Source organism: Dendroctonus ponderosae, unplaced genomic scaffold (genome assembly GCF_020466585.1).
Source record: "Dendroctonus ponderosae isolate FM_Combo_2020 unplaced genomic scaffold, Dpon_F_20191213v2 Dpon_F_20191213_10, whole genome shotgun sequence".
Taxonomy (NCBI): Eukaryota; Metazoa; Arthropoda; class Insecta; order Coleoptera; family Curculionidae; genus Dendroctonus; species Dendroctonus ponderosae.
In genome coordinates, this window is record NW_026017111.1 from 2600309 (window position 1) to 2612581 (window position 12273).

General features: G+C 37.9%; 1 protein-coding gene across 1 annotated transcript in view; it reads left to right on the top strand.

Annotated features, from left to right (window-relative positions):
* LOC109544138 (neuronal growth regulator 1) overlaps positions 1-12273 on the top strand; it is a 76043-nt gene that overhangs the window by 47176 nt on the left and 16594 nt on the right. Inside the window, exons 3-4 of the mRNA XM_048662055.1 lie at positions 7141-7340; positions 8184-8348. Of these exons, the coding sequence (XP_048518012.1) occupies positions 7141-7340; positions 8184-8348 (365 nt within the window). The remainder of the gene's footprint in view (positions 1-7140; positions 7341-8183; positions 8349-12273) is intronic.

Sequence of the window (12273 nt, forward strand, 5' to 3'; positions counted from 1 at the left end):
ATCGCCCCAGAAAGTCTTTTCTCCTACTCAGCTGTTACCTAGAATAATCCCCTACTAAAATTGCGCGTTATCCATTGTCCTGAAGGGCGTTTTTTTTTCAAAGAAAACTTAGTGAAAAAGAAACAAAATCCATAATCGAACAAATGCTGGCTTGTAAGCTGGAAATCCATTTTCGAATGAGAGTCAACATCAATTTAATGCACATATCAAAAGCCGGACTAAAGTCTAATGCCGAACAGGTCATGAATTTGTAATTGGGGCCGAATATGGTTTCAGATTAGGTCCGCAAATTGGTCCTAATGCTTAGCCCGATTAAATAATAAATAATCTATGGGGCCCCTTATGAGAGAGTCTCGAAAACGTCTGACTGGAAATTGAGTTCGCATTTAAGTTGAGATTGGGGGGTTTTACGGCGAGGGGTTGGAGTTTTGATTAAAAAACTTTCGGTTCAAAGTCAATGCAAAGTTTAATGTCAGCGCCAGGAAACGCTCATCAACTCCCATATGGGAAAGTTAACAAAATAAGTTAATTTTCATCAGTCGCACAATGGCACGCAATCATCGAGTGATAAATGATAATTCTGAAGTGTCGGTTATGTGAGTGTGTAATTTCCATTTCACCTTTCACCAACTGGTACCAACAACCTTTACATTGCACATAAAGCCATTCGTTTAAATATTTGCTTGCAATGTAAGGGTTTGCAATGAAACTTTGAATGTTTTGCTTCTTCGCGCTGTTACAATAGCAGATGAGGAATGGTGAAAGGCAATAAAAGCGCAAAAATCTGTTATTTATTGATGAAACTGTCCGAAACGCGTTACAGATGCATCCAGGCAGGTTCAAGCAATTATTAATGTAAAGTGGCAACAAACGTTATCTGGACAATACGAAGCATCCAAATAATAGTAACAATAACAGGGCCAATAAATCCTGCTAGCCACGAGCGCCATTTTAAACTTTTGCCCATAAATCACGGCGAATAAAATGCGCGGAGATTATATATATTCTACTTGAACTTTGAATACAGAGCAAAATTGGCGGAACGTTTTTAATATTCCTTTCCGTCAGGTTTCTCTAATCTTCTTTAATATATTTGCCTCATAAATGGAATTTGAAAGTCAGGGGGGATTTCGCTTAATACGGCTGCTTTTACAATTTGCTGAAAAGTGTTTTATGAACGTTGCGAAATGGATGGGGAAAAAACTGAGCCGCTGCCTATTCCGGCTCAGCTCCGGTTCGTTCCAAACTCGCATAATTGAATTAATATAAGAATTGTTGTCCGGGAGATGTGATTTTTTTTCAGCTGACGTAAATCCTTATCTAAATTTGTCGGAATTAAGCAAAGCTTTTTATCAAAATCGACATTGTCGTGTGCGACGCAATAGAGTCAATATTCCCTAATATTTTCTCAATCGATGATCGGAAATGTTTGACTAGTGTCACGTTAACTTAATCTAATAGTTACAGATTCAAATTACTCAGCTAACTATATTGTTTTCTCTCTGGTCTCAGCAACCCAAACGAGCCCACTCTTCACTGCATTTGACTCCAATTGACTACCAGAATAAGCAGCCCATGGACTTTGTAAAAGCATTCAAAAATTCCCGACTTCTGCTGGTTTCCCACTTCCTAAACTCAATCAAAATTGCCCCAAAAATGATTCGCTCGCTTTTAAACTTTTGGCTTCGGTGGCAGGAAGTGTCTTAAGCCAGTGGACTATCCTCCCTCTAAATCCCGCATAAACATCCTGCACGTTCCGGCTGTGAAAAATTGGTAAACTTTTTCAATTAAAATCAGTCTGACCTTCCAAGCACGTGAAATTTGCACCTGGAAAAGGCGTCTCAAATGCCTGGTTTGTTGGCCGAGAATAATTGAATTTGATAAAACAGGCAGGATTAAATCAGCGAATGGGCGGACGTAAAAACGATACATACGAACAGCGGTTTGTGTGGCTGGCTTTTTGCCTTCATTAGATCCACAGTGGAAGTTGGCTCTTCGTACGGTAATCTCTGGACAGGCCAAAGTGTAACATTAATGGGTTTTCAACATTTGCATAACCCAACGTTTTTTGCTCATTAATCTGTTAAAGTTGCTGAAAACAAGTTGCTGTGTAAATTTGCATTTACATTGAAAGCTTCAATAGCCGAGACCAAGCTTTATATTAACTCGGCAAGACCGGACCATGTGTTCAAGAGAAACTGGAGCAAATCTACTGGAAATTAGATAAGAAAGGCATTTTTAGGGCGGAAATGCGGTTTGGGTGCCGAGTCACATCGGTACAACAAATGCGCTAAAAAGTGTTAAATGTCGAAGTCGAAAAACTCACTATCCAGGAAAAATTTTCAGTTTTTTTGGAAGTCCAGTTGCTTCCCAGATCACCCAAGCAGCGCAAACGGAGAATTTCAAATTGAGAAATGTGTTTTTCCCCTAAAGATCGCAAGTTTCGGAAGACTCACTTTTTAGAAGCAGCTATTATGTTTTTGCATTCCTGGGGTTCAGTCAAACTGTGAAATAAAAATGTTTATTTCATATTACGTTTCGGCGAGACAACAGCGCCATCATCAGATTTAAAATTCAACACAAACCCATAATTGAGAAACATTAGATTCGTTTTAGGCAGCCAAGCCTAAAAAGAATCTAATGTTTCCCAATTATGGGTTTGTGTTGAATTTTAAATCTGATGATGGCGCTGTTGTCTCGCCGAAACTTAATATGAAATAACTTTTTCATTTCACGTTTTGACTGAAACTCAGGGAAGAAGAAATATAATAACAATTACACGCTGTCGGGAAAATAAATCAAAACTTAGAAGCAGCGAAGAGAATTTTTTTTGAGAATCACTTTTGCAACGTGGACGTTTATTTGCGATTTTTTTTTATTTGACGACTGAAGAAAGCCTTCTGAGTCGATTGCCAAATGTAGTTTCGTCTTCAAGATTTAAGGCGTGCTTCTTGACTTGGCGCTGGGAAGACTCACGAGTTAGACTCTAAAAAATGAAATAGACGCATATTCATTGATCCCTCAGTTCCATTCTGCGCCCTTAACCTTGCCAGAGGAACCATTAAATACCTCGGGAGCACATTATTTCAATATTCGTTCCCCACATCGAGCGCCCCATTTATAAAGGCGATGCGGTTATGGTTATGGGCGCATTAGAGACACTTTCAATCGACAAGGGATCATTTAGCTCACAATGTTTGAGGAAATTGAACGTTCGGGCCGAGGCAAAGACCGTTATATTGCGACATATTTCAGCGAATTGTTTAACCAATTACCGGCCATTATTTCATGTAGACTCGTGAAATAAATGCCCAATCACATGGAGCTTTGAGGGCATTTGCTGGAAAAAGTCCAGTCAATAAGGGTGATTGCATGGCGAAAGCGCGTAAATTGTTAGCGGCACGTCAAACTACACAGAGCTCAAGTTGCACTCGCTCTATATCTTTATTGGATCGAATATAGTTTCCAATTTGCGCCGACATAGAGCCAAATAGAGTGTGATTGAGCGAAACAAGAATGCTCGGTAAATAAACAGCAATATCAAACGGTTGCATGTTGCGGGGGCGAAAAACTGTTCAATTCTGATCTGTGCGCCCAAACGGCCAATTCTTGCGTTTTTTCATCGTCTCGAGGAGAAAACCGTCGATTTAAAATTACCTTCGGCAAATATTCCACCGGCTGAATAAAGCGAAGTAAATGCATTTTGAGCGGCCCTCCAATTGAGAGGCAATCAATCGAAAATAACTTCTTTATGCGAATTCCGATGAAAAATCTCCCTTCGGCCTATTTATACCGAAAAAGGCATCAGGTGTGAAATCGAGTTTTTTAATTTACATACAAACAGGGCCGCTCGTGATATATAGCGGAAAATCCCCCCAGTATCTCAATCTAGTGAGTTTGGGATACGGTTTAGTCAATGTGAAATGAGCACTCTAACAAAAACATGGAAACCCTTCCAGTCACAATTTAGGTACATTAAAGGATCTACTGATCTTAGACAAATACAGTTGTGATTTTCCGTTGAGAGTTTAACTCTTTTTTGTTTCGGTGCCTAAAACTGAACAGTTTTTATTGTAGCCTGCTTGTTAAAGAATTTAGTTTCACTGTATGAAAATTGCGACAATTGGCCTCATTTATAAGCGGCACATGCAGTCGCGTGTGTGAGGCACGTTCCTTTTAAACATTTAGGCTTTTAGGAACTCTTAGAACTCTGTTTAATTAAACCAACTCATTAAACGGAAAATTTCCCTGCTGTACAGCTGTGTTTTTTCGCGTTGTTCGGTACAAAACATGTCCATCCGGTTGTCAACCTTTATCACTTTGATTAAGTGAAAAAAACAAAGGAAGACACTTTCATAAATTCCCATAAAAAACGGCCTGTCAACATCTCCAACAAATGAAAAGCTTTATATCATTGTTTTGTAGTTTGTTTTTCGACTGTATTAAGTGACATGCTGAACTTTGTACATATGTTATGTAGGGAACGTAACTAGTCGGGCATTTATCGATATCTTGCGCTCGCACGTTTCTACAATATGGAAACGCCGGGTTTAGCTGATTTTCGCAATAGGAAACTGATATGAGCTTTAAAGCTTGAATCCTCCTCACTCCAGATGGGCTTTCAATAGCACATGCAATGTATGGTCCCAGTTAACAAACGTTTGAGAAGTTTGGCGGAATTGCATATTTCGACTAGAAGCAGGCAAATCAGAAAGTTGGAGAAATTGGCAAAATTGAGCAGATTTTTACACAATTCCGTATGGGGGAAAAATGTTGATGATAAGAGAGAAAAAGAGGCTTAAGCCAAAGCAGCTCACAAAAGCGAAAACTTTCGCATTTTGGCCATTTTAGGCTCAAGTTTGCAAGGTTGTGAAACATCAGTTGACATTGTGATTCTTGCACAATTTTCAACGGTGATTCCTAAAGGTTTTCTATAAATTGTCTCTTAATTTCACGTCGGTACTTGCCCTATTTTTGGAGTTGACATTTTCTTTACCGAGCGCAAACTTTTGCATTTTGGCCGTTTTAGGCCCAWGTTWGCAAGGTTGTGAAACATCAGTTGACATTGGGATTGTTGCACAATTTTCAACAGTTATTGCTAAAGGTTGTCAGTAAATCTTCTCTTAATTTCAAGTTGGTACTTGCCCTAATTTTCGAGTTAACATTCTCTTTACCGAGCTCAAACTTTTGCATTTTGGCCGTTTTAGGCCCAAGTTAGCAAGGTTGTGAAAAATCAGTTGACATTGGGATTGTTGCACAATTTTCAACAGTTGTTCCTAAAGGTTGTCTATAAATCTTGTCGTAATTTGAAGTTGCTACTTGCCCTAATTTTCGAGTTAACATTTTCTTTACCAAACGCAAACTTTTGCATTTTGGCCATTTTAGGACCAAGTTTGTAACGTTGTGAAACATCAGTTGACATTGTGATTCTTGCACAATTTTCAACGGTGATTCCTAAAGGTTTTCTATAAATAGTCTCTTAATTTCACGTCGGTACTTGCCCTATTTTTCGAGTTGACATTTTCTTTACCGAGCGCAAACTTTTGCATTTTGGCCGTTTTAGGCCCATGTTTGCAAGGTTGTGAAACATCAGTTGACTTTGGAATTGTTGCACAATTTTCAACAGTTATTCTTAAAGGTTGTCAGTAAATCTTCTCTTAATTTCAAGTTGATACTTGCCCTAATTTTCGAGTTAACATTTTCTTTACCGAGCTCAAACTTTTGCATTTTGGCCGTTTTAGGCCCAAGTTAGCAGGGTTGTGAAAAATCAGTTGACATTGGGATTGTTGCAGAATTTTCAACAGTTATTCCTAAAGGTTGTCTATAAATCTTGTCTTAATTTCAAGTTGATACTTGCCCTAATTTTCGAGGTAACATTTTCTTTACCCAGCGCAAACTTTTGCATTTTGGCCATTTTAGGCCCAAGCTTGCAAGGTTGTGAAACATCACTTGACTTTGGGATTGTTGCACAATTTTCAACAGTTATTCCTAAAGATTGTCTATAAATCTTCTCTTAATTTCAAGTTGCTACTTGCCCTAATTTTCGAGTTAACGTTTTCTTTACCGAGCGCAAACGTTTGCATTTCGGCCGTTTTAGGCTCAAGTTAGCAAGGTTGTGAAACATCAGTTGACATTGGGATTCCTAAGAGTTATTAATAAATCGTATCTACATTTCAAGTTGCTTTTTGCCCTAATTTTCGAGTTAGAATTTTCTTTGCGAAGGAGAAACTACTCAAATTTATCCACAAACGTCAATAAATCTTCTCTTTATTCTCTTTCGAACGAAAGTTGACTAAAATAAGCTCAATTTGCACTAAACATCTCAATCTTTTGAAAGGGCACCCGATTTTCAAACTCCTCTAGAAAATTTTCAAAAACGTATGAAAATCGTCTCTTAAAGAAGGGTCTGTCTCCAAAACTCGGAGAGACTAAAATAGGCGAAAATCATGAGGAAGAAGTCACTGAAACACACTCTCTTTACTCTCCCTTGAAGGGAAGTTGGCTACAACATCCAATTTGCACTGGACATGAATTCCTCGAAGGTGCACCTCTAGACCAATTTCTAAAGTGTCTGGAAATCGCCTTTTAAAATATTGAGAAAAAGTGACGCCCTCTTCTAATACCCGTAGAGATTCAAATGCGAGAAAATAATGAGGAAGCAGCCATTAAAACACTCTGAAGACCTTCTTAATTGAGCAAATACTCCAAACCCCTCAGGAATTCTTCGATTTACTCTCCCTAGAAGGAAAATTCGATATAACAAAATTTCCATTCCCACTGTGGATGAAACCTTTCAAACTGCACCTGAAATCCGAATTTAGCAAATCGATTTATTCATGTCCAGTTCCAGCGTCCTCATCCGAAAATCAGTAAGTTGTTTCTGCACTTCAATATATATTTATGAGCCAACTTGCATGATGAAGTTCGATCGAGCTCGAGCTTAAACCAGGCCGGTCATTTATTCAACATACACCATGGTTTAAATATGCGCATTATGCGAGCAACCATTTTTGTGTGGCCGATTTGATTGTCCACCATTATGCAAAGTGAGTTTGCATCGGATTTTCAAGCCGAGAAATTAATGTTTCTTTCTGGAAATCTTGTGTCCACAACTCCATTAGATTGTGCATATTGTTTCAGGGCGAAAAGATGCCCATCATGAAAAGTACACCGATTGGAAGCAACTGTGGCATCCAAACTATGAAGACTACAGTAGGGCTGAAGCCTCATTGGGCCTGGACAACAACACAGTCACAAATGTGACTGTTCAAATGGGAGCTACTGCCTACTTGCATTGCAGAGTGAGGCATACGCCTGATCGAACTCTTGGAGGAGGAGACGTAAGTTTTTCACCATCATCAACTTCAGATCTTCGGTTAATCGATTTTGGACGGCGGCTGGTCGGCTTTGGTATCAATTTAGACCGGATTTTCTTGTGCGCCAAGCCAACTTGCCTGCGCTATTGTTGCCAATTGAAAAACCGCCTTTCCGGGTAAATTATTCTCATGCTCATTAAGTGGGAACCGGAAACACGTTATCGAAGTTTCCCCTGAAGCCCATTTGTGTGCCAAAGGAAAGCTGGAAATTACGTTCCGCCAGTTTGTGTTGTGGGCTTTTTGCCACTTATTTGTTTTTTATCGGTTAAGCACATTGGCCTAAACTACTTGGAATTATACTTTGTTGGGGGGGTAAATGTTTGGCGAACGGCACTGGAGCCTCCGCTTGGAAAATTCCCATTAGAAACGAATAAAATTAGGAACCTCTGTTCAAACAGAGTAATTTCAGTATTCAGTTGCCTGACTGGACTATATGATTGATTACCTCGGATCGCAACTCTCATTCCTTAAACTAAGTAAGCGCCCTTTGAAAACTTCCAACTTTCAGAAGCAGAGCATTTTATTAAGTTTAAAAACAAAAAACTCTATTTTTCCAGCAAATTTTCCAGAGACTTCTTTACAACCTGAGGCAAAAGCGCGGAAAGTTTGATGTGTTGATTACAAGTTTACTAATATTTAATATGCCCGGCCGGGGCATCGAAAATGAGAAAAATTTCTCAAATGCTGCAGCTGGCTGGCTGTTGGCACGCTTTTTATGTAAACACAACTTTCCGTCCTAATCAACGGGCTTTGTGCAGGAACTTCTCGCCTTAAATGGATTAGTTTGATGGTGTTTCCCTATTATAGCAAGTGTCTTGGGTAAGACGAAGAGACTGGCACATTATTTCCTCGGGAGTGTTCACCTACACCAATGACCAAAGATTCCAGATTCTTCACGCTGAAGGCTCGGACGATTGGACTTTGCAGATTAAGTACGTTCAAAAACGCGACAATGGAACATACGAATGCCAAGTAAGTGGACAATTTAACGATCTTCGGGTTAAGCGTCCTAATTTATGCCAAACTACACTTTAAAGGTCTGGTTATTGTGCGAAACCAGACAAAACAGCATTTATAAATCCGTCACGAATTTTCATGAGGGACGAAATTATGTTATGGAAATTCGAGGCGCTTTCATATTCTGTTGCGGTCCCGAAACAAATGAGGCTCCTCAGCTCCTGGCTGGGATTATTTCTAACAAGTTTTAGTGCGATTTTTCAACCGCGATACTAAACAACTGATGAGGTGGCTTCCAAGCAAGAACACGCCACCTGAGAAAATGAACAGCGCAACAAAATCAACTAGAATCCGGGTGATTCTAAACCTCAACTGTTTTGCGGAAAATTTGCCAAATTTTCCGCAAAGCGCTTCGCGCTTAGAGCATGACTTTGCATGAGGTGCAATGAGGGACAAAAACAAATAATTTTGATCAAAAACAAATAGCGAAAGATTTATAGATTAGAGATCATTCTTTCCAGCTTTTTGCAAGCTGGGGCCCCATCCTCCATTTTCTGCCCATTAATCCGTTTAAGGTATTTTCCGCGAAAAAATTATGAAATAAGTCTCGAATGCTTCGTCGCTTTGTTAAAAGTTTTTGAATCTGGGCCAAAAACAAATAATATTTTAGCAAAAATCGCACAAAATTAGCGAAAGTTTAAAAACAATTATTATTTGGGAAACTCGTCACCCCAATCCCTCTGAAGACTGCAGAGTTTGTTGACTGTTTTTGTTTGTTACTTTTGACTGAATTTTTTTAGTGCTTTCCTTTCTGCAGAAAAACGCTCCATTTTGAAGAGTTTCACTTAAAAATGCTGGCAATCTGGAAGTCTTTTACTCGTAAAATTGGAAGACAAATTTATAGCTTTGTGTGAATTTTAGAGAAGCTTTTTCAGTGTCGAATTCGGGGCAAAGGCGGAAATAAATTTCTCTCGTTTTTTACCGAAAATCAAGGTTTTCTCAAAAAACGATTACAACACTAAACGTTTTTAATCAAAGGTGCAAAGGACCATTATTTTCCGATGCTCTTCTTATTTCCTGGCAATCCTGGGGCATTTTCAGGCAAAAATGACAAAATTAATTCTGCTGGAAAATTCGCCTCATTCATCGCTTTGCAGCCAATTTGAGAAAACCCTTTTCAGCTTCGAATTTCGCATAAAAACCAGATAATTTTATTTAGTTTTTTTGCGAAACTAATTAAGATTAAGTTGAAAAAACGACCAGAGAGCAAAAGTTTACAAAACATTATTTGGAAGATTCGCCACCCTCACCGCTCCGAAGATTTTTAGTTTCTTTAAAATTTCAGGTCTATCAAGTTTCAGCAAAGTGTTTCTTAAGCAATTCTTTCTACGCAAAAATGTACTATTTGCTCTAAAGTTTTACTTCAAAATACTTTATTTTGATTTATATTCCTGACTGCTTATAAATGTTATTATATTATTTTCTTTCCTGGTCATAGTGTGAAGCAAAAAAAATTGATATATCGTTTATTTCGTTACGTTTCGGCGAGACAACAGCGCCATCATCAGATTTTAAAATTCATTCAAACTCATAATTGGTTTCAATACCAATTATGAGTTTGAATGAATTTTAAAATCTGATGATGGCGCTGTTGTCTCGCCGAAACGTAACGAAATAAACGATATATCAATTTTTTTTTGTTTCACACTGTGACTGGAGCCCAGGATAGAAAATAATATAATAACTTCAAAATACTATTTAAATAAATGTTATTGGAAAGAAAGCAAAAGCATATGATCAACCAATTGAAAAACTCGCCACCCTCATCGCTCTGCATTTGTAAGTGTCTTCAACATTTAAGGTTTTCCCCGTTTTAGACTAAATATTTTCAAGTAATCGCCTCTCCAGACAAGGTAACTCAGTGAATTTTTTAGGTTGGCGCAGTGCTGCGCAAATGGTTGATGCGCCAACCCAACCACATGGCGCAGTAACTCAGAAAAAATGTTGATGACCTTTTTTTTAGATGTTTCAATTCCAGTCTCGGTCATCGGTAAATGAGTTATAACTCATTAACTCAGTGTTACCCAGGCCTGGCGGTTTCTTAGTGAAACGCTCAAACTGCCTGACTGCGATTCTTCAACCTAATTATTTGCTTAAGACTTCCCAGGCTAAACTTTGAAGGCCTTTTGGGGCCGTTAGGCCGAAGTAATGGGACGTTTCTTAATGAAAACCGGTAGAATAAATGATGTTTTTTAAGCCTTTTTGCCTTTTGTGCGTTCTTCCTTCTGTTGCGAAGCAAAAGGATTTTTCTGAAACTGTTAACGCGAATCAATGTAAACGTAATAAAACCGCCCTTATCTTTGCCAAATGTACCATTATGCGTCTTGGCACAATCGCAATTATAAATGATGGCGCAAACAAACGTTGCCGAATTGTGTCATTAGTTGTATTGTCAAATGCGGTGTAACACAATCCGTGTCTAACAATGTACCTAATTTGCATGCGAACCCATTGAACCCTTCAACTGATTGATAAATCGCCCACAGTTCCATTCATTAGTCTGCTTTATTTTTATTAATGGTCTTTCGCGGGCCGCGATGTGAACATGAATTTTGTTTCGCATTTTTCGTTTGTTGAAAGCAGCTGGGGATCTTAAGCCGTTCAATAATCTCCGCTCATTGAAACAGTTGTTCCGACAATGGATGTTGGCAGCGCATTATGCCAGACTGGCGCATGATAAAACTCCCCATGGAGAAATACGAACAGGCGAATGAAAATTTCAGACCCCAATTTTCACTTCATTATGGTGGCGAAATGGATCTGCGGCAGGACAGGCCGTAGTACACTTCACTATGTATTATGGAGAATTTGTAGAAAATTGCGGTCTAATTAACAATGACCCACTTCTTTGCCGGCGTGACGCGCAGATTTCTTGGAAAGACCGCTGGAGGACAAAAACAGTGATGTACTTCAAACAGGAAACCCTTCTGGAATGTATCGAAATAATTTGGAAACTAATGCGCTTGATGAAAAAAAGAAAGAGCCGATTTTGACACGCAAAAGAGTCTAATGTAGTTGTTCTTTTCCAAATCGAAATTAGTTCCTGGGTTTCAGGCATTTATTGTCTCTATTTATCAATTAAAATACGTTTCGGTGTATTTCTCCACCATCATCAGTTATTCTAAAATAACAGATAGTCAAACATTTTTTTTATTAATTTAAAAAACAATCACAGTTCGTCAACAGCCTTTTTTTGGACACAAAGCGAATAAAATATTGTTTGTATTGATTTCTTTTACTTTCAGCAATTTTTCTTTGAATTCTGAGAATATTATTTTTGGTTTGCAAAAATCTTCAATATACCGTATATATAATTAATGTATGATATACTGCGCTAAGATTGTCAGTATCCGATCTGAAATTCATAGCATTGTTATGTTTTTTAATCTGTATCATTTCATGAACTTTTCTCTTGTTATAATTACTCTCGTTAATCAGTATTTTTGTGTTATCAAAATCAAAATTATGCAACTTCTGTTGTGCATGCTGTGCTAATGCTGTAACATTTTCGTTATTTTTTCTTAGGCTATACTTATGTTAGTATATTCTTTTCTTTAGATATTGTCCTGTTTGACCTATGTATGTGTTATCACAATTCAAACAGTCTATTTTGTAAATTACATTAGGCGTGTCTAACTTGTCAATCCTAGGTTTAAATTTTGTGAAACATTCATATTATGTGATATGAATATATTTTTTATTTTTGTGTTAATTTCCGGAATATATTGTAATGATATATACTTGATATCACCTTCACTTCTTTTATTTATGTTTTTCCATTCAGTTGAATTGTATATTTTATTTATCCTTTGCTTTATGATTGGTTCAAAAAATGACTTTGGATAGTTGTTTATTAATAATATATTTTTTATTTTTTCAA